The 27,856-nt window shown below is 39.8% G+C and overlaps 1 protein-coding gene across 1 annotated transcript in view; it reads right to left on the reverse strand.

Annotated features, from left to right (window-relative positions):
• Positions 1–24,347, reverse strand: part of COL4A6 (collagen type IV alpha 6 chain) — a 55,429-nt gene extending 31,082 nt beyond the window's left edge. Inside the window, exons 1-18 of the mRNA XM_012932218.2 lie at positions 24,180–24,347; positions 23,618–23,752; positions 22,402–22,446; positions 21,242–21,358; positions 16,962–17,030; positions 15,295–15,330; positions 13,711–13,773; positions 12,093–12,128; positions 11,762–11,803; positions 10,614–10,706; positions 8,951–9,004; positions 6,738–6,797; positions 5,619–5,663; positions 5,077–5,130; positions 3,666–3,735; positions 2,548–2,655; positions 1,535–1,675; positions 165–263 (exon numbers count right to left, since the gene is read on the reverse strand). Coding sequence (XP_012787672.2) covers positions 165–263; positions 1,535–1,675; positions 2,548–2,655; positions 3,666–3,735; positions 5,077–5,130; positions 5,619–5,663; positions 6,738–6,797; positions 8,951–9,004; positions 10,614–10,706; positions 11,762–11,803; positions 12,093–12,128; positions 13,711–13,773; positions 15,295–15,330; positions 16,962–17,030; positions 21,242–21,358; positions 22,402–22,446; positions 23,618–23,752; positions 24,180–24,347 — 1,435 coding nt within the window. The remainder of the gene's footprint in view (positions 1–164; positions 264–1,534; positions 1,676–2,547; positions 2,656–3,665; positions 3,736–5,076; positions 5,131–5,618; positions 5,664–6,737; positions 6,798–8,950; positions 9,005–10,613; positions 10,707–11,761; positions 11,804–12,092; positions 12,129–13,710; positions 13,774–15,294; positions 15,331–16,961; positions 17,031–21,241; positions 21,359–22,401; positions 22,447–23,617; positions 23,753–24,179) is intronic.
• Between the last annotated feature and the right edge of the window lie 3,509 nt (positions 24,348–27,856).

The following is a 27,856-nucleotide window of genomic DNA, read 5'->3' on the forward strand; positions in this document are numbered from 1 at the left end:
ACAGAAAGAACGGTCAAATACAATGATGACAGGGATTTCAGCAAAGCACCTTTGAAGAGCTATCAAGGAGTCACTAGCACCATAGCCTCCAATTTCCTCTACTAGATGACTGTAAGGATAAAAGACATCTTGCCCCTCACCCCCAGGGCACCCCTACCAATCACCTTTCACTCCTTTGAGGCCAGAGTTTCCTTTTAGACCTTGCTTTCCTTTGTGACCGGGGTGCCCTATGTTGTGTAGGATAGTAGTATAAAATGCTGGACCTTGAGGAAAAAGAAACATTAAAATATGCATCTTTTAAACATGAAAGTTCATAAGTTTGTAACTGTACCTCACGGTGATTCACTAATAAAAATTAAAAAAAAATTAAAAATGCAGTAAATTTACACATCTTGAATATTTAGACTGGAATAATAAAATATCAGAAAACCCCCAAAAATGTTCATCTTCTAATGTTGAACCTTACAGTCTTGTGACTCAATACAGCATTTCAGTTATCAAGGCTTGGGTTCTTCAGGCTCAACTACCAGAATGGAGATGAAGAAAAAAACTGAGATTGGAACCTAAAGACTGCAGCAAGTGCACCCTCTGTTGGCTCAATTAATTTTACTACTACGGATAGACTGCTGACTATGTTTCCAGCACTAAATTCGACATTGGGTGTAAAGGTATCGTATGAGGAAGGTAACTTCCATAATGCCTATCATTGTGATTGCTTCCATGGGAAGTTCCAATGCCATAAACCCTCTTGATGATAAAACAGGAAATGGGTGTCAACTGTAGTGGCCATAAGATTTAGATTACACAGAGACACACTGGGTCTGTTCTAAACACTTCTCATAGAAATTGGAATTTCAGGGGTTGGAGAGATAGTACAATATGTAGGACTTGCCTTGCACACTGCCAATCCAGGTTCAATCCCTGGCCTCACCATATGGTCTCCTGAGTCCATCAGGAGTGATCTCTAAGCACGGAGCCAGGAGTAACCCCTGGGCACAGCTAGGTGTGGCCCAGAAAAGAAAAGAGAATGGAATCCCAAACTTAGGGGTAAGACCTAATGAAGTCTTGTGGAGCCTTGTGGAGATTTTTCGCGGCCAAATTCATGATACAAGCTTGGCTTGCAATATTTTATCCTCTCAGACCACCCACTTGGAACCCCTGCACCAGGATAATCCTTTCAGAGCTAATGCTGCTGCTGCAGGGACTGTAACATTAGAGGTCTAGGGGCTGAGAAGTGTGACATATGAAATGAAATGGATGTAAAAGTTAAAAGGAATTGGGTAGAGTTTGGTCCATAAGGTAGCCCTTATATTACTTGTCCTTGACAACTGTTCTTACTGCTGGAGTTGTTAACCCAAAGAAGCAGAGCTAGGACATATATAACATGGGGCCTTCATCATATTCCCACTTTACTGATCATGTGTTCTGGCTTAGGTGTTTGAGCTGTTTGAGCTTCTGCCCTCAAAAGTCATGATGACTCTAAGTCTGGATCATATCTGCATCTTAAGATGAAAGAGAGAAATTAACAACTTACCAGGTGGACCTGGGGGACCACGTTGGCCTGGCAAACCATCTCTACCAGGGAGACCAGCTATGCCAACTGTGGTGTGGCCAGGGTTTCCTTGGTTCCCTTTCAGGCCCGGAACTCCATCTAGCCCTTTGGTACCAGGGACACCTGGAAAAACAAGCCCACACAAAGATGCTAATCACACTCTACTCTGCAAGCATTATTCCAATTAGGGTTATATTTTGAAACTCAAGACCAAGAAAAAAATATGACAAAATATTTACTCTTATTTAGCACTGGACTTAGAAGCCACCTCTAAGCCACGCAACCCTCTAGTCTCATCTCTTGGGAAATTGAGGCCCAAAGAAGTGAGAAACCATGGGTCAGGGGCACTGAGCTTCTGTGTGGCAAAGGTGAAAGGAAAACCTGCATTTTAACCTCCTGCTTTTCAGCTTCTTCCAATTTGGCACTGGGGGACAGCTGCAACAGCTTTCAAATGGCTGTTTCGAAAGCACAGATATTCTTACAGAGGGCCTTATCTAAGTAACTTAGAAACCAGTGCCTTTAAGAGTAATGTCTGAGGCTTTCTGTTTTCGTCATCATCTGCTCACTATTATTGAATAACATATGGCTCCACTGATTGACTCAAAGGTATCCTCCGTACAATCCTAAGATCATTTAAGCACCACGTTAAGCACAGAATGAGGGTGGTGAGGGTTCAAACTTTCTTTTTTAGCACTTTTTTGCAAGTGCCAACTGGAACATCACATCCACAGAAGAATTACAGTACTGGGGGCAGCCCATCCCAGTCAACCTCTGGTTTCCACAAGCAGTGCCAGTCTGGGATTGTCTGTACAGATATGGTACATTATTAAGGTCAAGTGAAAGTTGCTCAATCAGGCCCTGTCCTTATTTACATTAGTCTTGGGCAGATAGTGAGGAACTTCCTGAATATAGTCTACCTTTACCTTGATTTTGGCTAGGTATATGCCTCGTCCAGAGGTATTGCTTTATGTAGAGGGAGGGTTAGTTTGTTTCACCTGGTAAAGCTGGGAAGCCAGGTATTCCAGAAGGACCACGTTGACCTTTGATGCCTTGGTTTCCTTTAAGACCGGGAAGGCCTGGCAAACCGGTGTCTCCAGGGTAACCTGGCATTAAAATTTTTAAAAAATCAGTAAGTTAAACCAAAGGATACCCCCAAATGTACATTGTGCCTATGAATAAAGAAGAGTTTCGGGGCTGGTCGATAGCACACTGGGTAGGGTGTTTGCCTTGCAAGCGGCTGACCCGGGTTCGATTCCCAGCATCCCATATGGTCCCCCACCAGGAGTAATTCTTGAGTGCAAAGCCAGGAGTAACCCCTATGCATCTCCGGGTGTTACTCCCCCTCAAAAAAAAAAGCAAAAAAAAATTTCAAGGAGTTGTCATCAAGTTAAAAGTTCCTCCCTTGAGGGTCAGGTAGTTCAGTGGTAGGCTGCTAGTCTTTCATGTACCCCATTTGTTGTTGATCTCCAGCACCCTATTTGCCCTCTGCAAGCCCTACCAAGAGTGATGCCTGAGTGCAAAGCAGGAGTAAGTGCTGAGTACAGGAAGGTGTGGTCCCCAAACAAATAAAAGCTGCCTTCCTTGCAGTTCATAGGTTTTTCAGGTGCTGATGGCCTCACATGATAATGGTCCTAACTAAGCTAAGCTACACAAATTATTCAGAAGTAGGAAGGTCCTTCTATTACAAGTCTGCTGTAATTCATATCTACCTATTGCTTACGTTGTTGAAGCCATGTTATATACATAGATTTCCTGGGAGTAGAAACCATTAACACCCAGTTTCTACCAGATTACTGTACAACATATCAGTATGGCAGGATATCAATCTAAACACTACTAGGAAAAAATTCTGTATTTACCAAATCTAGCCCAGGAAAACTCATTACTAGTATTTGTGGACCCAACATAGAAATGGATTGTGAGACTTGGCTTATATTCCCAAGATATTTTTGATAACATCAGCTCCCAAGTTTAAGACACAATCAAGGGCTCTTGAGAGTTTTAAGCTTAGAAGCAATTCAGGGGCTTTCAATGTATCCTAGTAACAATACCGGGGACAAAGAATTTAATTCTGGGTTCTATTTTCTCCACTCAAATTAACAGAAAGCTGCACCTGAGATCACAGCACCATCTGTATCGACGAAAACATCTGGCCCTGGCAGACCAATGCCACCCTTTTCACCCTGCAAAAATTAAATACATTAAACACAAATATTTCCCTCATCGTATTACCCAAGATATATGTGCCCTGAAAACCATGTTTTTAAGGAATGAAGGTTCCTCTTTCTGCCAAGAACAAGGGATTACAGTTTTATGTTGCAATCATACTTCAGGACAGTCTGCTTTTGCACCTGGAAAACATCGTAGGAATCTACACCCAAGAGGTGCTAAGGCAGAAGCAGAGTTTCAGCATTTTCCCACCCACTCTCAGCAGGTCTGGTACTCTGCTACTGCCCTTGCTAGTGGACAATGACGGGTAGAGAAAATCAGAGGAATCTTAATGAACTCAATTGAAAGGCTCATATCTGAATCAGATACAATGCCATATTCAGGGTGGAGTGGTATGAGTTACCTTCCCCAGATGCAAGCAATTAGGGAGTGCATTGCCTGCAGAGTATTTTTTAAAAATGATAATGCATAGGGACCCAAGAGGTATAAAAGCAGGAAGGGTAGCTGACCCAAATTTGATTCCTGGCATGGGGATATGGTATTTGGAGCCCTGCCAGGAGTGATCCCTGCATACAGACCCAAGAGTAAGTCCTGAGAACTGCTGAATGTGGCCATAAAAAAAAACCTGAACAAAATAATGCCTAAAACTTGGCAATTCTAAACAAAGCCAGTAATAAAGTATTCCTCTTTATAGGAATATAGAATGGAGTAACTCTCATGGACTTTGTCTTTAGTCTACCACTGATCAGGTTCATGGATTTAAAGAGAAAGAGTGAAATCTAAAATATCAAAAATTAAACATACTTTATCTCATATGTGTTCACTTGTAATGGTGTGAATGTTTGTGTTCCCACACTAACAATTCATGATAAAAACCTAATGTCCAGGGTGATGGCAATAGGCTATGAAGTATTGGGGTGGTGATTAGGTCATGAAGGTAGAGCCCTCATTATTGGAATTAACATTCATACAAAAAGGTCTGCAGCTACTTACTCCCCCCTTCCACTATTTGAGAATACAGAGGGAAATAGGCAATCTTTAGGTCAGAAGAGGGACTTCACCAGTATCTACTGGCCTCCAGAACAATGATAAATTATTATTATTTATATCATTATAATATATAAAATATAAAAATATTATTATAATATAATACAAATACAACATAATTCTAACACTTTATAAAATTATAATATAATATAAATATAATATATAATATATACTTATATCTATTATGGTTTATAAGTTATCTACACTATGTATTTAGCCGTAGCAGCCCAAATGGACTATATGGCATTTATGGTAATTTCTACCTCTCGCATCCTGGTTCCTGGATTTTTCACTTCCAATAACACTACCTTAATTCCTGGGAATCCATTCAGCCCACGGAAACCGGGGACCCCCTTCATGCCCTGGGATAAAAACACAGTCACAAATAAGTCCAATGCCAAAGAACACAGGGGTAGATCTTTAGGTCAGGCCAGGGCAAATGGCACAGGGATCTTGGTTGGCATTCCAGGCAAGTGTGGATTATATCTAACTCTGGAAGTTGTAAAGTATTCCAGAAGGCAATATAAACTAGGAAACCAAGTTGTTTATTAGGAGGTAAGAGGTCCACAAGGGTAAAGATAAATGACATATAATCTGATTAGCCTTGTAGACATATTAATCATGGCCCCATCTTGGTATGACTGCATCTGGGAATGACTTAGGGCTGAATTTAGCACCAGATATTCATCTTCTTTGAATAAGTGCTGAGATTACACCAATCAAAGGGAAATGGTGGAAATTTTCATCATATGCAGTGTTTCCCTTTGGATTAATGGCCATATTAAGCAAGGCATGGGAAATTTTGACTAGGATTTTATTTACTAAAGCTTTAATAATTTAACCCAAATACCTGACTTCCAGGAGGACCTTGGGCTCCTTTAAAACCCATGGGACCCTGGGAAAAGAATAGAGGCACCTTAGAAAGATTAATAGAACACACTAGAAAAAGCCACTGACTTACATAACAAAGCTATCCAACTGAGTTCAGGATTTAGCAGCTCCTCAAATCAGGTAAGGGAATGTTCCTAGACCTGGCTTAATGACTTCTTTCTAAGCACTAATCCATCAGACTGAATAGCCAGGAAAAGAATTTTTAAAGAGCTAAATAAATGGAAACATTTTAAGTAGTAGCAGGAATTTGGTAGAATAGCTGGGTGGTATTATACTTAGTCTGCATTAGTTCCAAATCATGAGATTTTTAAATAGATTGTGGGAGGGCCTCTTGTTTCGCACTCCAAATGCATTCTTTGTTGGTTATTATGTGATTTTAGGGCAAGGGAGTACGGAAAAGTAGAGAAAGAAGTGACAGGGTAATGGATGAATATTAATGAATACTCAAAAGACTCGAGTGTCATGACCAAGTGGAAAAACACTGTTCTCTAAAATGTTACTTCTTGAAAGCTAAGGTTGGCCAATTGCTTACAGCCTGAAACCTAAGTGCCTCAAGCTAGGAATCAGAGAGTCTATTAGTTACTTTTACCACTGGAAGTGAGATTAATGCAAAGTGTGTTCTCCAAACATCTCTTACTATGTTCTAGAACTTCCCAGGTTTGTTTCTGTACCATAAAGATTATACTTGGCATTCTATCTTTCCTGTAATCCCTCCAACTCCCTCTTCCTCACCTCAAAGAACAAACAAAACCTTTGCCAGCAATCCCTCAGCGTAGAATGCAATGAAAGCACAATAATCACATATAATTATTCTAGAAGATAATAATATTGAAGAAAAGAAGAATAAATAATACTGTGGAGTCACATAGCACAAAGGGTTACCTTATTCCTTATTTAAATAAGTCACCTAATTAAGGGAATGAGGCAAAGTGAAAAAGGATTAGGTCTTAGAAACCTGCCAGGGGGTTAAGAAAGAGAAACAAGAGGTGACTGTCAAGATACATAAATAACATGAATATGGCAAACAAGAAAAAAATGATATTGACAGACTCATGCAAGTAACATTTTAGTTTCATACCCTAGGTCCTGGTAAACCAGAAATTCCCTTTTCTCCCTTTTCTCCAGAAATTCCAAACCCCTGAAGGAAAGAAAATAAAAGACAAGTTATAGCATTCATTTCTTCCGAGATCTTTGATCTACAAGTGGAGAATTGTGCTAATACTGGGTGGGTGGAGTTTGCATTTTGAAGACAGAATGACTGAAACATCCTCTTCAAGTGTTCCTAAGCAGTCATTTCTAGTGTTTCTAGAAAGCTACATTGCCAGAGGTAGTTGAGGTGGTCTACAACTCTGTACCCCTTTTGCCTCACTGACAGAAGGCGAGGGCTTGAAGTCACGGACATGTTTTGAGGGTTCTCTAGGAATAAACAAATATGAAAAGGGGAGAGTGTGAGAAAGCTTCCTTCCCTCTGTGTTGAGGACAACCTTACTCTGAGCTCATGTTTCGAGTCAAACATGAGGCCATTTTGTTGTTTAAAACTGGGCTTTAAATCTGGGAACACAGATTTTGGCAAACAACTTTTAGGTCTATTGTGAGAGTAAAGAAGGCAGTGAAACTTTTTTGAATGTAAGCTTGTGAAAATTGCTGAATGTTGTGGCACTTTTCCACTTGTCCTTTCAAGGTGACCTGGCCCAGTTGCTGTGAAGGCACTGACTGCTTCAGTGTCACTTGAATTTGTTTTCCTTCTTACTCAGCATATTCCCATGGGCACTGAAAGCTGTCTGAATAGCCCTTCCATTTTGAGGTCCAAGTTTTTTTTTTTTTTTTTTTTTTTTAATGTGGGTTGTTTTGTTGTCTTTTTATTGGCGGGGGAGAGTGTATGTGTGAAGGGTTCAGTTGAAAACAGGCTATGGTTCTTACTTGCCTTTTCTCTCTTTTACAAGTATGTAAAAAAGTATACAGATTGTAAGACAAGTAGCTCGGAATTCATACTGAATTAAATTTCTATTTGAAGGGCTTGTGGGTCAAACGGAATGCAAAAGTTCTTTGAAATCTTAGTTGTATACCTCAAATTAGAAACCAAGGCATACTGCCACCTGGTGGAATGTGTACTGACCTCTGAAATCAAACACCTCAAGCTGCTTTCACTGGTTTGTTCAAGGAAGTAAGGGCAACAGGTGGTGACCCAAACTCTTAGTGCATCAAGATATGTATGAAAAAATTTTAAGCAGGAGGTCTATATCATGTTCATTTGGATCTATTGTAAGATGCATGCAAGGTGATTTTGATACATACTTGTTAAATTAAATACCAAAGTGGCCCTAAGAACAAGAATTTTTGTAAAGGGTAAAGAAAAGAAGTCTAAGAACTGTCTCAAGCCCCCATTTATTTTTCCCATAGTTGTAAGAACAAGGAGGGTTTGTCCTTTTCTTTTAGAAAGCAGAAAAAGTTCCAGAATTCTTATTGTCTGAGAGTGTGTTGAAGGCTTGATCTATAGTGTGGACAACAATAAAATACTAAAATGTTTAAAAAGGAAAAAAAAGAAATGAGTGTATGGTGGTGGCAGTTTAAAGTCAGTCAATTAAGCCCCATTGGCTATTGCCTTTGTTGACTACCAAGTGGCATATCAACTTACCCATCTGCCTATCCACAGTTATGTATTGCTTGCCTCTAGATGAACTTGTTCTTGATTCATGTTTGTTTCTATCCACATTAGAATTACTCTCCTCAAGATCAGGAACTATTACTTAGTTGAATGCTATTAATTATTGTAGCCTCTCAATCTAGCAGAGAGCCAGTCTCTATGGGCTTCAAAAAGTGTTACATTGAGTGAAAGAATCTAACATGTAAGGACATACAGAGAACTAAAGATGGGATTGCTTAGATTAGCTAGTATTTACTGAACAACTAATAAAATTCTGGGCTTGTAGTTAGGCTTTTTCTCGTATATGTGAACTGATTCCAATCTCATAACACTGTATTATTATCCATTTTTTGGGTGGTTAGGAAACTGAAACTTAGAGAAGTTAAAAAACTTTCTTAAGGTAATATAGCTAGAATTTGATGAAACAAGAAGTCAACCTTAGGTCAGTTTTCACTCTAGAGTTTGACGTAACTTTTAAGTCTTAAGACGAACCATGATAATGAGTCTGGGAAACAAAAACATTTTCTTGAATCCTTCTAATTATAAGAATGGTGTAATTCTCTATAATAAACATTGGAAGTGGTCTATCATATAGCTTGTGTATAGTCAAATTATTGAATGCATTTTCACTTAACATGGAAACTTACCGGGAAGCCTGGAAGGCCCTTGGCTCCTGGGAAACCCTGAGGTCCTAGTTCGCCCTAAAAAATCAACCCAAGTTTATGAGTAACTTCAGGAAGCAATAAATGTAGGGATTTACCTTAAGCTATTTTGAATAGACAGTGGAGCACCAATTGAGTAAAAGAATTGGGACATCAGAGGATTGTGTGGATTCTCCAGACCCCCCCCCAAGTTGTGACCCTAAGAGGGTATTTTTTAGAGAGCCCTTTGTGGTATGGAAAAGACCAAAGCCTAGAGCAGTGAAAGGCAGCTATCTAAAACAGAATATCAGATGTTCAGGCTAGTTGAAAGACAGAAAAGGATAGTCATCTGTTTTCAATTCAAAAAATGAAACTATTTTTTAAGCTATTTCCTATAACAAATTATAGGCTCTAAAGAAATCAGTGGTTTGGAGAAGACAGTAACAATTACAATTTGGATAAGGACACATAGCACTCTAATCTCTCTTTACCTGGTACACTATTAATTTATATGCATTGTGGAATGATCTCTTAAGGTTTGGGAAAAATCAGGGAGGGCGAAAGAATTTTCATATGTGTTCCATCTCTTCTCAAAGTAATGATTACTTTCTGTAAAGCTGCAGAGAGCCTGGAACTTTCACACGAAAAATTAAAGAAATGGAGCGAGTGGGACTGAAAAGATAGCAGGTAAGGCACTTGCCTTATATGCAGCCAACCTCACTTCGATCTCTGGCACAATAGACGGTTCTTCAAGTTTCACCAAGGATCAGTCCTGAGCACAAAACCCCTGAGCACCACTTGGTGGGCCAACCCCCCACACACAAAAAAAGGAAAAACAGAAATTGGACTAAACACCTTTCTCCTCTGGGTGGGCCTCTTAACCACAAGTACAGAATTACAAAACTTATAGGAACATCAGGAAGGAAGGAAATTAAAGTTACTGAATGGTATCAATACACTTTGACAAATAAAAGTCACTGAATACAAACATATGTACACTCATTCCCATAAAAAACAGATTATAAACTATCTCAGCTGAACACATTTACGCTTTCAGGCTGGTAGTTCAAGTGATCTCACTAGTTGATATTTTCTATTTGTCTTTTTTTTTTGGTTTTTGGTTTTTGGCCACACCTGGTGGGCTCAGGCTCAGGGCTTACTCCTGGTCCTGCTGTCAAGTATCACTTCTGCTGGATTGTGTGATATGTGGTGCTGGGGATCAAACTGGGGTCAGCCACATGCAAGGCAAACACCCCAGCCATCGTATTATCACTATGGCCCTGGTATGAGACAAATTTAAGGATAAGTGAGTATATTCCTTAAAAGGATAACTCAAAAGCTACTATGTTTTACACTATGTTTGGTCACCTCATAAATATTGAGCAGGTTGGGAGTTAGGAGGGTAAAGATTCAACTGCATGATGTTTGTTTTATCTTATTCAGTATCTTGAAAATACATTTTTAGAAACTGTAATAGAGAAAATAGCACGTAAATAGTCAGAAAGCCAAGTACCAAAAATGCAGACTTTTAAGATAGCCTTTCACAAAAGACAAAACAAAGAAAGCTTTTGCTTTCACTTTCAAACAGATTCATTATCTAGAACCTCTATTCTTCCCACTAATATTAACTAAGCTCTGGTATCAACAGGGAAAGTTTGATTAGCTTTACCTTAGATCCTTTATCTCCTTTGGGAAATCCCATAAATTCCAGTTCTCCAGTAGATGGTGGTGGTCCTGCAGGGCCAGGGAGGCCAATGTCCCCCTGAAAGATCAATGGCAAGGAACATTAAGCAAAGCAGAAATCACACAGACCATTTTCCCAAAGGGCAAGTTTTTTCGGGATATAATAAATAAATAAACTGTCCATTCCTTTGGTGTCTTCATCCTCACTTTTGCATTAGTGAGGGAACACAATTATGAAGGTGTCAAGGGATTAAAAAATATTGAAAGCCTGACCTAATGCATTCAGTACCAACACTGAAGAGGGAGCAAATCAGATGGATGCATGGTAACTGCAGGTTGATGGTTGCCATGGGTATCCAGGAAAGGGTGTTTAGGCAAGAGGGAAAAAGGGGTTTATGCAAGGTGAATGTCTACTTCTTGGCAATGAGGATCTGACTCAAATTGGTTCAATCATTGTCAAGAACACAGGCAAATGTAGTGTAGTCAAGTCTGTGTCAGAACACTGCCGCATTTGCTCCTGCCAAAGGAGGCAGGTGCAATCCACAAGAGATAGCGATGAAGGGTAAGACTGGGGGGCTCCCCTTTCAGATCCCTGAATGACTATATTTTGTAGAAAAGGAAAGATGAAAATCAAAAAAATAAAAGGGATAAAAGAGACTGGCGAGTAAGAGATTAAGGAAGAGAAGTGGGGTGTGTGTGTGTGTGTGTGTGTGTGTGTGTGTGTTTGTGTGTTTTGACAGAGAGGTCTGAGGAGAGGAAAAACAGGAAGAAGAGAGAAAATAGAGAAAAGGGAAGAAACAGGAAAAAAAGTGCTATGATATGTAAAATGCCAGGGAAATACCTGGGTGGATGGAAGAGGGATTTTATTTCAAGAGAGCATGTTTATACATATATCTTTACAGAGAGAGCAGGAAAAATGTGACACTTTGAAGGAAAAAATCCACAATATCTCATGTTCACATGTGCACACACACAGCTTCAAGGGAACCCAGGAGAAGATCCATGTTGAGGTCGGAAATGCATTTCCCAAAGCAAAGGGAAATCCAAATTAAAATCCAAACAGGCACATGTTGCAGGTAGAGACTTTTTTTTCAGCATAAGGAATAGAAATTGTGTTTTACAGAATTTATTTACCTTAACTCCTTTTTCTCCTTGGAAACCTAAACCCATATTACCCTGAGGCACAGGGATGTCAGGAAGAAAAACAAAGGCAGTTACTAAACAAGCTTTAGGAACTTATATTGGAAAGTATTTTTTTTATTAATCAGAAGTTATGTTTAAAAGAGGTATGAAATTGTACCCCTAAGCATATATAGTTTTGCAAACTAAAGTTATCACAATTAAAATGTATTTTTTAAAAGAAAAAAGGTAAATTATGCCTTTGAAATAGACAAACACCCAGAATTTCTGGGTAGAATAGAGAATTTAATAAGCAGCCAAATGTCCCAAAATAAGATATACTTACATCAGGACCAGGGAGGCCTGGTGAGCCTGGTGGGCCCTATTTTAAATATAAAAAAATAGTAAGCACTTGTTATTTTCAGTCTTCAAATCTGGCATGTTGAACAGCACTGGGGATAAGACCCCTATTCTCTTGGTATAGCCTGGCTTTGGTATAGCAGATTATAGCTTTTTTTTAATTTTTAAAATTTTATTGAATCACCATGAGATAGTTACAAGCTTTCATGTTTGGGTTACAATCTCACAATGATCAAACACCCATCCCTCCACCAGTGCACATTCCCCACCACCAGTATCCCGGGTATACCCCCCCTTCCCATCCTCCCCCTGCCTCTAAGGCAGACAATATTCCTCATACTTGCTCTCTACTTTTGACCATTATAGCTTGCAACACACTGAGAGGTTGCAAGACACTGAGAGGTCATCATGTTTGGTCCATTATCTACTTTCGACATGCATCTCCCATCCCAACTGGTTCCTCCAGCCATCATTTTCTTAGTGATCCCTTCTCTATTTCATCTGCCTTCTCCTCTCCACTCATGAAGCAGTCTTCCAGCTAGATTATAGCTTTTTTAATTGTGGTTAATTTTTAAAGCATCCTTTGAGACCTTCCAAATTGACCTGAAAATTACCTTCCTCCTTAGGTAGTGAAAATTTCAAGCATAATTACCTCCAATTGACCAGGAATTTAAAAACAATAACAGTACTGTACCTATACTAAAGTAACCAGTGATGTTATTTCATGTACAGAGAGAGAATAATCTGAGAACAGAGCTTTCCCCCAAACCACAGAAATTAAAGGCTATGTTTTCCTATACCAGTGAGAACAAGTAAGTTTGGTATTGCTGATATCACAAAAGATTGGTATTGAGGCTTTTTTGTGTGTATTTGTGTGTGAAGTGGGAAAGGCAGTTTGGGCATCATACCCAGCTGTGCTCAGGGCTAACTCCTAGTTCTGTGCTTAGGTTTCACTTCTGTTAGACTCAGAGGACCATATGGGATGCTGGTGACTGAACTTACCAGCATCCCACATGGTCTAGGTGCTCCTTGTGCACACTAAAGAGGCAAGTTTTAACCAATATAAAAAAGCAAGACAGTTTGTCCAGAAAAGTAGAATTGTATACATATAATAAATAATTGGGTAAGAATATCCATAGTAATTTTATTCATGCTAGTCCGATATTGGGCCTATGTGCAAGGTAAGTGCCCTACCTGCTGTACTGTCTCTGTGACCCATGATAATGTTATTTAAGCTACAGCATTGAGAAGGGTTTTGAAGCTTCTGTGCTCAGCATGGATGGTATGATTAAGCAGCAGGTTAGGTCATGGGTGAGAAAAGTGGCAGGTGCTAAGAGATGTACTAGGTATCTGCTACATTTTAGGTTGTTAGACTCGGAGACTTGGGAGTCACGGAGTAGATGGTTTGAAAGACAGTGGTCAGTAATGATAACAAATAGTTTTATTACAAGAACACATTTCTTTTTAATTCCTCAAAACTGGAAACTGTCTTTCTCCACTAGGAGTACCTACATGTACATAGGTTTACAGTCAATCCCTGGTCTGTTGGAGAAAATATTTATATGATTTACATGACCAGTAAATAGACCTTAAATTAGTCTTACATGCAATCCTGGTGGTCCCTTGGGTCCTTTAAATCCTGGAGATCCAGGTGCTCCTTGTGGACCCTAGAAAGGGAAATTTTTATTTTTAATTTTTGGGTCACACCCGGCGATGCACTGGGGTTACTCCTGGCTCATGCAGTCAGGAATTACTCCTGGTGGTGCTCAGGGGACCATATGGGATGCTGGGAATCAAACCCGGGTTGGCTGCATGCAAGGCAGACGACTTACCCACTGTGCTATCGCTCCAGCCCAGGAAATGGAAATTTTAAACAATATCAAAAGGCAAGACAGTTTCTCCAGAAAAGCAGAATTGCACATATATATAATAAATAATTGGGCAAGAATATTCATAACAACTTTATTCACACAACTATTGGGACTTGCCTTGTTATTTGTTTTTAGGCCACATTTGATGGTGCTCAAGGTTTACTTCTGACTCTTTGCTCTGGGAACCACATAGATAGGCAGAAACTGGACTTGGTCATCAGTGTGCAGGGCAAGTATAATTGGTCTGATGTGTGGATCCTATATAGAAAGCCTCCTATTTCTATTGCCAGTCAGCCTAAATGTCATCCCTTCCTAGTCTCAAGGGCTAATGTCTCTATCATAGATATAAAATCTCTCATGATATATCATTAAGAGAATATTTCTTTCTTAAGAATTATTTTTTTCTGGGATAGAGTGATCGTACATCAGGTAATGGTGACTCCCTTGTATGCAGATAACCTGAGTTTGATCTCTGGCTTCCCATATGGTTCCGTAAGCACTGTCAGGAGAGATCCCAGAACACAGAGCTAGGAGTAAGCCCTGAGCACTGCTGGGTGTGACCCCCAAAGAAAAAACAAATATAAAAAAATTAAGAAAGGAATGTCTGCCTGTGCAATTTTTACACCACATTTCTACTTATTTTATACATGTGGGAAGTGGGTAGTGGTTGAGATCCTCATTTGCATTATCTCAGGGGTCACTCACAGCACTTTGCTGAAAGGAGGCACTTGATATATGTTGTGATGATAGAGGAAAGTAAAGGAAGAAGGAAGAAGCTCTCCATCCTCAAATAAAGGAAAAATGAAGAAAGAAGAGACTTTACTTAAGTTACTTCAAAGGAAAGTAATGACAGTGTAAAACTCAAGGGGAAATAAAGCTCTCATTAATGCCAACTTAGGGCCTTTCATGGACTCACTATTGTCCAAAGAGTCATTGAAAGGAATTTCTACATGGAATACCTTTTAAAGAAGAGGTTTTCCTTCTTTTGTTTTACTCACAGTGCTCTGAACTCACAGAAAACACTTAGTAAATGCTGAATGAAAGGCAAATTCTTTTCTAATATATCCTAGGGAGTACGTAGGTCACTGGCTTAAAGATCTTAAAGCTTGCCTGCTGTGAAAGTTGAGGTGGACAGTACATCCTCTCAGGACTTTCTCAACTGGAAAATGTCAATAGGGGAACCCATTCTACCACAACTGTCTGAATTATCCTTGGGAAACTTTACAGAGACCTTTGAACACCATGAAAAAGTAAAAAACACACCAACTATAATTATTAATTACACAATGAAAGATCAATATGTAAATGACAGCTTACGTAGTTTCCTTTTAGTCCAGGCAGCCCAGGATTACCCTGTTACACAAAAAAATATTAATAAATTAAGTCCATGTTAGTTCATAGATAAACTGACCTAAGTTTCATTGCTGAAGCTGAGTTTTCTTTTGTTAAAGTTTGATTTTGTTTTGAATAATGCATGAATTGAACAGTCAACCAATCACTTTTCTTTCTTAGAGATAAATCTGTACACTAGGAGGCAAATATTGTTTTGGTTGAGCAGGATTTCATACTTTACTTGACTTAATTAATCTTCACCTTTGCTAGGAATTTGTCAATTAGGAGGTAGCTTCAGCAGGCTAGTGTTTTTCCTGTTCTTTTTGGAGGCAAATCTAACTTCCTGTGTGTGCCTTCATCCCCAGAGATACTGTGCCCATATGTATACAATGTAAATCAGAATTTTGAAGGGAGAATCAACAGAGCATACAGGCTCTGATTACGTTTTAATTCTTTTGCAGCATCTTAAGTCACTGTGTGAATCTGTAATATAACCATCTTGTAAAAATTGCTTTATTCCACTGGGTCTGGGGTCTCTTAGACATCTGGTAAGCCATTTAATCAATATTTGCTACTCTGACAATGGCCGTAATTTGACACCTGCTAGTCTTACTCCACTTAGCTTATGACCCAAAATCAGTTTTGAAAAGCATGAAAGACCATTGCCTGAGTTTAAGCTCTTCAGTAGATTGGCTGGATGATACTGAGCATGTCACATAGACTCAGTATACCTGTTTTTCTATCTGTATAATGAGCAACACGAATTTGACAAGCACGAAATCCTTTCCAGTCTGATATTCTATTTTCTGCCATGGTATCTGTAGCCAAGAGCATGAACTCTTTACTTTCTTTAGTTATCAGACTCTCATTCCTATTACTAACTTTCAAAATAATTTCCTGTATTCCAGGTGCAGATAGAAGAGTGGAGAGAGGTGGATAAAATATAGAATGGTGTTATCTTCAGCTGAGTTAGTTTGGTGCATGTTCTCCACAGATGTTGTGCTCAGAATCCTGTCAGAGCTGGGGCAATGATGATGGGTTCATTTTTACTCTGCATTAGAATAGGACCCGCCAGAGTTCGCTAAGGGTCCATTGGATATGAAACAGCATATACCAACAGTACAGTTTCAAGAATCTTGATTGTTCTTGTTAATTATAGAAGAAATAAAAGTTTTTACTTGTCTTTAGAGTTGATAAGCACATTTTGTATATATCTAGGGGCTGAGACAGGATGATGGGGTAGGGGCAGAGAGAAATGGGTCAAAACACTGGCAGGTAGATGAGCAGAGACAAGAAAGACATCAAACCAAGGATGTAGCCATTAAGGATTCTAGAGTAGAAAAAAGATATCTCTCTCCAGAAAGTGGCTCAATTTGTTAAAGAAGAGAATATACATGCGAGCTTATTATTTGCGGATATGCTCGTTTAGTAATTTTGGTTTAGTTACTACAGAGCAAATGTCTTTGACAATGTGGTTGCAAACATTTCTGTCAATGTTTTCACCTAAAAAAGCTCTGGATCTGTTTTAAATCCAGCTTGGTCTCCTTAAACAGACACACAGATGCTCATTCTGAAAATGTTCTTATTGGAGCAAGGGCCCTATCCCAGGGAACTCAGTTTCTAGCTGATTTAACTGTCGTAGAGACTCTTACCTTCATTCCTTTGGAATTACTCCTGGAAAGGGCAGGTTCGCCTTTAGCTCCTTTATTACCAGAAAGCCCCTGGGGGGGAAAGGATAAGATATACTTGTGAACTGGATGAGAAAATGCAATGGTTTAAAGGGGGAATGCTGCTTTTTAAAAATTTTTAGAAATTTTATTGAATTACCATGAGATAGTTACAAGCTTTCATGTTTGGTTTACAATCTCACAATGATCAAACACCCATCCCTCCACCAGTGCATATTCCCCACCACCAATATCTGAGTATAACCCCCTTTACCACCCTCCCCTGTCTCTATTGCAGACAACATTCTATACTCTCTCTACTTTTGGGCATTATAGCTTGCAACACAGACACTGAGAGGTCATCATGTTTGGTCCATTTTCTACTTTCGGCATGCATCTCCCATCCCAACTGGTTCCTCCAGCCATCATTTTCTTAGTGATCCCTTGTCTATTCCATCTGCCTTCTCCACTCTGCTCATGAAGCAGTTTTCCAGCTGTGGGGCAATCCTCTTGGCCCTTGTATCTACTGTCCTTGGGTGTCAGCCTCCTGTGATGCTACCCTACACTCCACAAATGAGTGCAGTCCCTCTATGTCTGTCCCTCTCTTTCTGACTCATTTCACTTAGCATGATACTATCCATGTTTACAAAGGGGGGAATGCTTCTAAGCTGTGGAGCATGCTGAGGGAAAATGCAGCTCAGGTAGAGAAAGGACCACCAAGTAAAGGGTGCCAGGAGGGCCCGTTCGGGTTGGAAGCTGTGGGCTGAAAGTTGACTATAGGCCGAAAATGATGGCCACTTAGTACCTCTACTGCAAATCACAACACCCAAAAGGAGAGAGAGCAAAAGGGTGAGGTGGGGTGAGGTGGGGGGAGGATGCGGTAGGGGTGGTGGGAGGGATGCTAGGACCATTGGTGGTGGAAAATGGGCACTGGTGAATGGATGGGCACTTGAACATTTTATGATTGAAATGCAAGCACGAAAGTTTGTAAGTCTGTAACTGTACCTCATGGTGATTCACTAACATCACTGTATCACTGTCACTGCCATCCCGTTGTTTGTCAATTTACTCGAGTGGGCACCAGTAACTTCTTTATTCCTCCCAGCCCTGAGATTTTAGCAGCCTCTCCTTACTCGTCTTTCCCAATGATTGGAAGCTCTTTCAGGGTCAGGGGAATGAGACCTATCTTTCCTACTTTTGGCATATCAAATATGCCACAGGTAGCTTGCCAAGCTCTGCCCAAGCAGGCAGGAAACTCTCAGTAGCTTGGTGGGGTCTTATATACATATATATGTATATATATACATATATATATTCACTAATAAAAATTTAAAAAAATAAAAGGGGTAATGGCTAGATAACCCTTGACCTCAGTTTAGGTAGGAGAAAGAGAGAAAGAGAGTGAAGAGAAAGGGGAGAAGAGATAGAGGAGAAGCAATCGGGGCAGGTGTTATGGGCACTCAGAATCATGGGTAGTGTCAGGAAATGATTGAGCTAGATAGTCAAACCACAGAGTCAATAACACTGAAATCATGAGGCTCAAATTTTAATAACCCGATTTCAAAGATGCCTGTCAAGATGACAGAGTGTGGCCGGGGTGCTGGTGGGGCATGGTTAGGAGAGAGAAGCTAGAAACACTGATGGAGGGCAGTTGACACTGGTGGCAGGGTTGATGATGGAACAACGTATGTTAAAATTTTCTTTTGATATAGCCTCGTGAATTATAACTATGATAACTTTGTAATTCATGGTGTTTTATCAAAAGAAAATTTTGGAAAGAAAAATATTAAAGTTAAAATGTCAGTATACTGTATTGCAAACCATAACACCCAAAAGGAGAGAGTAAAAGAGAATGTGCCTGCCACAGAGGCGGGGGGGGGGGGAGGAGCTGGGGGGTGGTAGGAGGGATACTGGGAACATTGGAGGGATGGGTACTCGATCATTGTATGACTGGAACGTAATCATAAAAGTTTGTAAGTCTGTAACTGTACATCATGGTGATTCATTGAAAATTAAAAAAATAATTTTAAAAAATAAAATAAAAAATAAAAAGTCAGTACAAATATTAAAAAAGATAAATGCTTGTGAAGAAATGCACACATGCAGAGCATTGTTAACAGCATGAACTGATAAGATAGAAGATGGGACAGTAAGTTATCTCACTCTGTTGCCGAGCGGATTGTGCTAAGGGACAAAGTACATTCCCTATACAGTGCTGTGTCTCAAAGCTTTATGTCTGTTCCCTTACCCCCAAACTTTAAAAGGATTAGAAATTGGGGGAATTTGGATATATTTAGACCACCGCTCAGAATATCTTCATATAACATACTTGACACTCACAAACCAGTAATCTACATGCTCTACCCCTTTGAAGTCCTTTGAAGGACTTATAAGTCCTATGTCGAGAATAGAAGTCAGTACACTTGATATAGGCGTCACAGGCCATATGTAGTTTGATTTCCTTATTCATTGTTTTCCCTCAAAGCCTTTTAAAAATGTAAAAACAAGATACAAGCCGTGGATCATATGGGCTAGTTGGAGAACCCATGGGGTCTAAAAACACCAACAGACTTATCTTCATCTTGTTCTTCTACCATACAACTTCAAATTTAAAACCAAAGAAGCCATTGTTCTCATGGAAAAGAGATTAAAGCATACCCTAGCCTCATGTCAACCAGACTTTTTACTATTTCAAAGGCAGCTGCCTGTTATTATCTGCTGGATGATGTTCTCTGGAGGAATATCAATGCCCGTATTCCTAAAAGGGAATCAGTATTAGTACTGGGGATAGAGTTAAGCTTTGGGAACTGAAGCATTGATTGAACAAGGGATTCCTTCAGCTTACAGATCACAGGTATAATAAAAATGTAGTCTTCGAAACGAAAATAGTTTCTATTAGCACTCTCTGTTTCCCCTTATTCTTGTGGCCATTACTCTTACACAAAAAGCCAAAGAATTATCTGAGATTCAGTAGAATTAGTAAATTCCAGCTTAGTAAAATACGTATCCATTTTTTTCAAAATTTAGCTTAAGGGGAGGCTTAAAGACAGGATTAGGTTTACTCTTCTCTGCTTGACAGGGGATGTTCATTACCCCAAGATTTCTCTTCTCCCTCTGGGGGGCAGCATTTCCTTACTCTGTTCTATTCTTCAGCACAAAAGTGATTTGTTCTTCTTTCTCGTTGCCATGGCAATACTTGAAGGCCTTTGTACAGCTCATTCTGTTAGTAACATCTTTTTTTCTCCCTCCCTGAAGCAAATTGGTTTGATCCTTAGATACCAAGGTTCTTCATGAAAATCTGGGGCTTGTGTTTTGTCTGTTTCATATACACACATATACACCACAACTATAATTTGGTCTCTGAAGGCGATACTGCTGTTCTTCCAGCCAAACCAATGTTATGGGTATGAAGTTATATAAAGATAGTGTGATTTATAGGTAAACATGCCACATCAGTCTCTTTGTATTAACTTAAATTGTTTCCAATGCAGTTAAGAATGTCTTAATTTTCTTTTTCTGCATACCTATAAAAGCAGTCTGCAAAGGGCAAGGTATCTGGTAGGGATCCCGTTGAGCTGAATATTTGAGCCCTCTTTGAGGGAAAGGAATTAAAAGTGATAACACCAGGATCCAATAAATGTTTTGTCAATCCCAAGACCGAGGGTTATCATATGGGGGGGAGCACAAAGAGGGCAAAAAGATGTCAGTGTAACATTGTTTCTCACTATTGACATAGTAATACACCCCAAGTTGTGATAATCAAATATGTCAATAATAGCCAAATGGCTCTTGGGGGCCAGAATTACCCCTGATTAAGAATCATGTGTATAGACTGAATTTGCTAAGCCCTTTGGTTCACTGCCTTTCATTTAATTTGCCTCTCTTTGTGCTTTCATGGTCCCAGGTAAGTCTTTTAAGGCAGGATTGTCTGGCATGAGAGGATGTCAAATAGGCCAAGCATACACTTTACTCACACTTTTAAAGCAATCCTGAAAACTCTAAAGTCAACATTATAGACAAGCTCTAAGTCATATAATGCGTAAATTCCCTTGCCACTGGTGTTCTTTAGACTTTATGCTGTGATGCTGCCAGCAGGGACTCATGCCCTCTTGTCTTGGACAAGGAGCTGCTGGTTGCCCCATTGATGCTTAATGAGATCATCAAAGAAGCAGAAACATGGTATACTCAGAGTCAGACAACGCCTCATTGAAAATAAGGCATAAAAAGAGCATGCTAAAATAAATAAATAAATAAATATAACATACCACAGATCCAATAAGTCCGGGATAGCCATGAGTACCTGGGAATCCAACTGCTCCTTTAGTTCCATTAGAACCATCCAGGCCTGGTGGGCCTCTGGGTCCTGGCTGTCCAGGGTGACCCTGTTCAAAGAGGAAAAAAATCAGTCAGTTCTAGGATTCTCAGATGTTCCAACAAGGTGTACTGCAAAGAAGTAAAATATTCTGTCAGGCTCTGGCTCTTTCTCTATTTTTGAGCCCTAGCACCCATGTTCTTCTATCTCTCCTTTATACTCATGCATATACTGGTGACAGCTCAGTGCTCCTCTCTCAAACAAGTGAATGCTTTTTTTTTTTGGTTTTTGGGTCACACCCGGCGATGCACAGGGGTTACTCCTGGCTCTTGACTCAGGAATTACCCCTGTCGGTGCTCAGGGGACCATATGGGATGCTGGGATTAGAACCCGGGTCGGCCACATGCAAGGCAAACGCCCCACCTGCTGTGCTATCGCTCCAGCCCCACAAATGAATGCTTTAATGAATCAAGCTGGAACCAAAGGTATGAACAAGATGCTACAACTTCATCTCCTTTGGGTACACGAATACACTAAGATGGGGCTTTGGCAATAGTTTTTCTCAAGTCAATAATTTTCCAGCTTTCGACACCTGTGGTATACACAAACATATTTTTGTATGAAATTAATATTTTAGTTATGTACTTATTACCTGCTACTAATTTTTGGGGAGAGGGCAATACCCAGCAGTGTTCAGGGGTTATTTTTGGCTTTCTGATCTGGAGTAACTCCTGCCCAATAAGATATTAATGATTTTTATGCCACATCCATATACTTCCTAACTGTCTGACTTAGTGCTATTATATCTGAATCTAAGGGAAACTGTGTATGACACTGCCCTTCAAATTTTATCACATACATATCTTGGCCTTGCACATACTTGCATTGAAGAATGTTGTTGTTAAAACCTAAGTGTTAAAGCTGCTAAACAGAACCTAGAAGGTGATACTGCAAAGGTCTCTGTGGACAGTGGTGAAATGTTTTGGGTTGTTTGGTGGTGGTGAAGGTCCACTAATATTGTACATCAATACCATAAATGTTAACATTATTGTAGCCATGTTACCTAAGCTACAATAAAATTATAAATGAAAATGTCTTTGTAAAAATACTCACTGGGATCCCGTCAATGCCAAGAAAGCCAGGAATTCCAATGGGACCCTAAAAATGCAAGTAGACAGATGAATGTAAGAGACAGTTCATTCGATTATCGTTAGATGCAGTGTTTGTGCATACATTTTTATGGATCTGAGTTGTTAAGATTTTTGTACTTCTCTCTCCCCATTGTATCCACTTTGCTGTTTATTGCATTTATAAGAGATCAATTACCTCTAACTTGTGCTTTGGACTAGTCTATTCCAAGACCATTTCTTTTCTTGGGCAATGTGGCATAGGCCTAAAATGAATGTTCAATAAGACATGCTGCCTTTACATTTGGGAAACTCAGAAAAGCCTTATATGGCCTAACCAATAAAATTCCCTTTTTACTCTGATCCTACACATAAGGTTTTCTATGCAAATGGACCTAGAATCCAGGTGCAGTGCCTGCTTATCATTGTGTAGTGGTAATAATTCTCTCTCAGCTCACTGAATTAATCAAACAAGACAAACACATCAGATCTCAGGAATCAGGAGGTACCCAACCCTCTTGACTCTAAAAAGATTAAATTTCATATCAACCAATGGAGTGAGGAGAAGGTGGATTATTCAGGGAAAGAACTCAATGGGCTGATCTTGGTCCTTAGACTTTGGATGGTCCCTGGCACTGCACTGTTCTCTATTGACCACAAGAGGTCACTTCTGAGCACAGAGTCAAAAGTAGGTCAGGGTGTGGCCATCACTGGGTGTGGCCAACCCCAATCCCACCAAATCCCCAGGGAACATAAACTGCTTCTAAATCTAGTTAGCCAACCCCAACGTGATCAAAATCTCTTGCATCTCTTTCCTTATATTTTCAACGACGATTGTTTTCAAACATTCTGACCCCTTACGTCCCAGCCTTTTTGCTTGGATTCCTAATCCCTTTTGCCCAGCTGGTTGGACTTCTAACACATGCTGAGTTTAGATTCACATGACTTCCCAACACAGCAAGTATACTTTTCTAGCAAGTAGCTAATGCATTCACTTTATCGCTTGTTTGACATAGGACTCTTTGCAGAAATGGGCTAATCTAAGAGCAGCAAATCACCTAGTCTCTTATTAAAGTAGGTAACCTGGCATGACAATATTTAGAAATAGCATTGTTTCAGTAAATAAACAGAACTTAGATTTAGCATTTTTCTCCTTCCCACTTATGGTCTATGCATTAAAGAAAAGTCAATAGTGCTCTCACCTTATCTCCTTTTGGTCCATATGGTCCCAGAGGGCCTGGGGAACCCTTTTCCCCTTTCAATCCTGATAAACCATTAGGGCCAGTGAATCCTTGAGGACCTGTTGGGCCTTGAATTCCAATTGGGCCTGGCTGCCCCTAAGATGGACAGAAGTAATGGAATGAATCAATAAAGGACATCACATCACTACCTCTCATTTTCCCATGCACAAAGAACACTGTCATCATTTCACTAATCTTGGCTTAGAGATCTCTGAAGCATGCCAAAGTTCCAGACTTGGATCAGAAAAGGTTATTTGAGGGGTTATTAAGCTTATTTGGACAGAACATATTTTATAAGCACATTTAATAAGATTCATGTGCATAATATCCTTCAACCTTGTACTTCTTAGTAGATTAGCTATTCAGGCTGGATAATACTGTCCTCTTCCCCCAGCTGATGCCAAGACATTTATCAGAGTTTCAAAATAGCAAAAGAATAGAACACTGGAGAGCATCGTGACATTTTAAAACTCATGTCCAAATGTCCAACCACACGCTTTCTGTAAACAGCAGAAATGACTACCTCAGGGGTCCACCACGAGTAGAATGCAGAAAACCACGATCTGGATAATGAGCTAGAGTTCATCTTCACTGGCAGATCCAGGGGCCCTGTCGCAGCATCTGACTTGCAGTACTCCAAAGAAAGCCACACGCATAAACCTATACACAAAGCTCTTACTTTCTCCCTCATTTTGTCACTAGCTCTCTCCCGCTTCTTCTTCAGTGTGTGCTCCTCACCCTTCTCTCTTTCTTTTATCCCCTTCCTTTTCAATGTTGCATAATGTGGCACAGGCAAATTCCAAAAAGCCTGAGAATATTCCTCCAGTATCAATTATGATAGCAAGAGGGAACAGCCTGGGGATTTTGAATGTTTCAGTTATAAAGTATCTGTAACAATTAAGCCTGCGAGTTCAGGATGACATTTTAAGGTTTACTGAGATAGAGAATTAACCCCAGTGGGTGCACAAGACACAATAGTCTATCATTTAGAACAAATCCCAGTAGGAACTGAGTTTTCTTGGCAGAAAAAGGAAAAGCATTAGTAATCAGCATTGCCACTCAGAGCGCACAGCACCGTAGCAGGTAGAAAAAGTCTATTTTCATAAATGCTTCCCATCTTCACTTTGTTGTCCTTTTACTGACTGTCTGAAATTTCACAGAAATCTGTGAAACATTCTGAGAAAAGACTATATAACATGCCCTTTGAGGCATATAAGGCATATAAGACATAGATCCTAGATTTATGAAGCAGTCACAAAAAAAAAAACAGAAACAACAACAAAAAATCAAACAATCCTATTAAAAATGGGGAGGTTAGCTGAATGACCACTCCCTCAAATAAGACATACTGTATTCCAAAAACTCAATTATCAATAACTCTGTAAATCACAGTTCTTTAATTAAAAATATTTTTCAAAAACAAAGAAGACAATGATGGCCAAAAGGCATATGAAAAAGGGATCATCATCAACTATTCTCAGGAAAATGCAAATCAAAGTGAGATGAGATATCATTCCACACCAGTGAAAATGTCCTATGGCAAAATATGTCCAGAAATAACCAGTGTTGGAGGGAATGATGTCAAAAGGATCCCTTTTTCATTGTTGGTGGGACTTTTATCTGATTCATTGTCTATGGAAAACAGTATGAAGTCTGCTCAAAAATTAAAAATAGAACTTCCATATCATCCAGAAATTCCATTCCTTGGCCTTTTTCTCAAGAAAATGCAAACATTAATTAGAAAGGATATATGCATGCCTACATTTATAGCAGCACTCTTTACAATAACTAAGATCTTGAAATAAGCCAAGAATCTAACTACATGAATGAATAAAGAAACTGTGGTGCTCATACACAATGCAAAACTACTATGGTGTTAAGAAAATATGAAATCTTGCCATTTACTACAACTTGGATGGAATTGGCGGGTGTCATGTTAAGCAAAATAAGTCAGAGTGAGAATGACAAGTACTGGACAATCACTAATATGTGGCATATAAAGATACAAAGTGAAGGGATATAATATATATATTGAATACAAATTGCTAGACTCTGACAATAGAATTGAGTTTACATAACTGGGGAGAGCGTTGGGATGGGGAGTGATGCGGCAGACTGGAAGTGATATAGAAATGTTAGTGGAGGATCTGTGGCATATTGGTAGCAGTGAAGATGCAGTAATGATGTACAGAAAAAGCATTAACATTAGTGCTATTATAAACCATGTTACATCAATAATAATAAAGCAAAAACAAACATACCTTTTGATATTCCCCTTTAGTATTTTTAAACACTGAAAACATGACAGATAGAATACTGTACTAAATATGCTTTGGGGTATATTTTCCAGTGTCCATCAGGGGCCCCAAAGACTTAGGACTCTTGCAAAGAATCAAAAGGTTCTCTTCCCAAAAGATGCAATTCTCTCTCTTGAGACAGAGCAAGAATACAGAAGGTAAGGTGCTAGTCCTACATAAGGCTGGCCCAAGTGTGAGCCCCAGTACTCATCAGGTCCCTGGGGCAATTCAGGGGTCTCTCCTGAGCAAGGAGCCAGGAAAAAGCCCAGAGCACTTATGGGTGTGTCCTAAAGCACCCTCCCTCCAAAAGACCCACTTCCCTAAAGACAACTCCTAGCACTGTTCAACATTTGCCCCATGCCCAACACACAGCTTCAAAAGGAATTCTAGACTGCAAACTATTTAATGGGTTTCTAGGAACGATGAGGTGCGAGCTGTGCCTTTAAATTTTATATTCTTTTTTACCTTTCTTCATTTTCACTAGGGAACTGTGATTTACAAAGTTATTAATAATTGAGTTTCAGGCACACAATGTTCCAACACCAATCCTACCACCAGTGTCAACTTTACTTCACCAATATCCCCGTTCACCTCCAAGTCCCTTGCCTACCTCCGTGACAGGCATAATTTTAAGTTTGGTTGTTGTGTGGTCTGGATCTCATGCTTTCAGTTCTATTGGTTCATGGTTCAGATACATAGATATGCCACAGCTCTACAATGTATGAGGCCCCTGTCCCTGTTATCTCCCGTCCACTTCTTACTCTCCAGGGTTATTTTCCTTCCATATATTTCTCAGTATGTAATCTAGGTTACCCCTGTATTCTTACGACCCCTTCGCCCAACCTTTATTATTATTTGCTTCATTACTCATATAAATATATATAATCATCACTATCATCATTCCATTGCTCGTCGATTTTCTTCAGCGGTCTCAGTAATGTCTCCATTCGTCCTAGCCCTGAGATTTTAGAAGCCTCTCTTTACTTGTCCTTCCCAATGGTGCCACATTGGAGGCTCTTTCAGAGTCAGGGGAATGAGATCTATCATTGTTACTGATTTTGTCATATGAATACACCATGGAGAGCTTGCCAGGATCTACCAAAATCTTTTTAATATGCACACATAAACTAAGAAGAAAAAGAAAAATACTTAAATAGTGCTGAGGTGTTACAGGGGTCTAAAAGTGAAAAAAAATGTGGGCCTGAATTTCAAGAATTATAGAAAAAAACCATAGCAATGTACACAAAACTACAGCAAAGAGCAAAGTTATAAACAGTGCATAATGCTTCAGGAACACAGAGGAAGGGTTAGCTATAGAGGGCTTGAGGAATGTTTGCGTATTATCTGTGGTTGAAAGGAGTCACACCCCACACTGGAAAGGATGATCAGGTCCCAACTAAAGTGGGCCTGGAAAGCAAGACAGGAAAGTTGAAAACCTGATGTGGTTAGAAAAATTGGGAAACCTATAGAGATTTGGGGACAAGAGAAGATGGGAGAAAGGCAGGGTTTCAAGGCTGAATGTTATCAACATTCAGAAGAATTGTGCATCAGCACGAAGCCAGGGAAGCCTGCTAGAATTTGCTACAGGGAACATGGATAAGAAGTTCCTGAGGGAGGAGAGGACTGGCTGATGGGAGGACCAGTAGCAAGAACAAGATACTCTTTCTCAGGCCAAGTTGCTGAAGAGAGATACAGTTAGGGCATTGAATTCTTGACCCAAATTAGAGCCCACATCAAAGGAGGGGGGATAGCGAGCGTGAGAATCCTCTGACCAGCTGCAGAGAAAGCAGGTTTGTGGTGTGGCCCAATACCTATCTCTAGAATCTGAGCAGCACCTGGAATGAGCACATCGGCTGCCCTTCTCTGGCTAAGAACTCTTTTCTCTTACAAGCACACTCCCAGC

This window comes from Sorex araneus, chromosome X (assembly GCF_027595985.1).
Source record: "Sorex araneus isolate mSorAra2 chromosome X, mSorAra2.pri, whole genome shotgun sequence".
In the NCBI taxonomy this organism is placed as follows: Eukaryota; Metazoa; Chordata; class Mammalia; order Eulipotyphla; family Soricidae; genus Sorex; species Sorex araneus.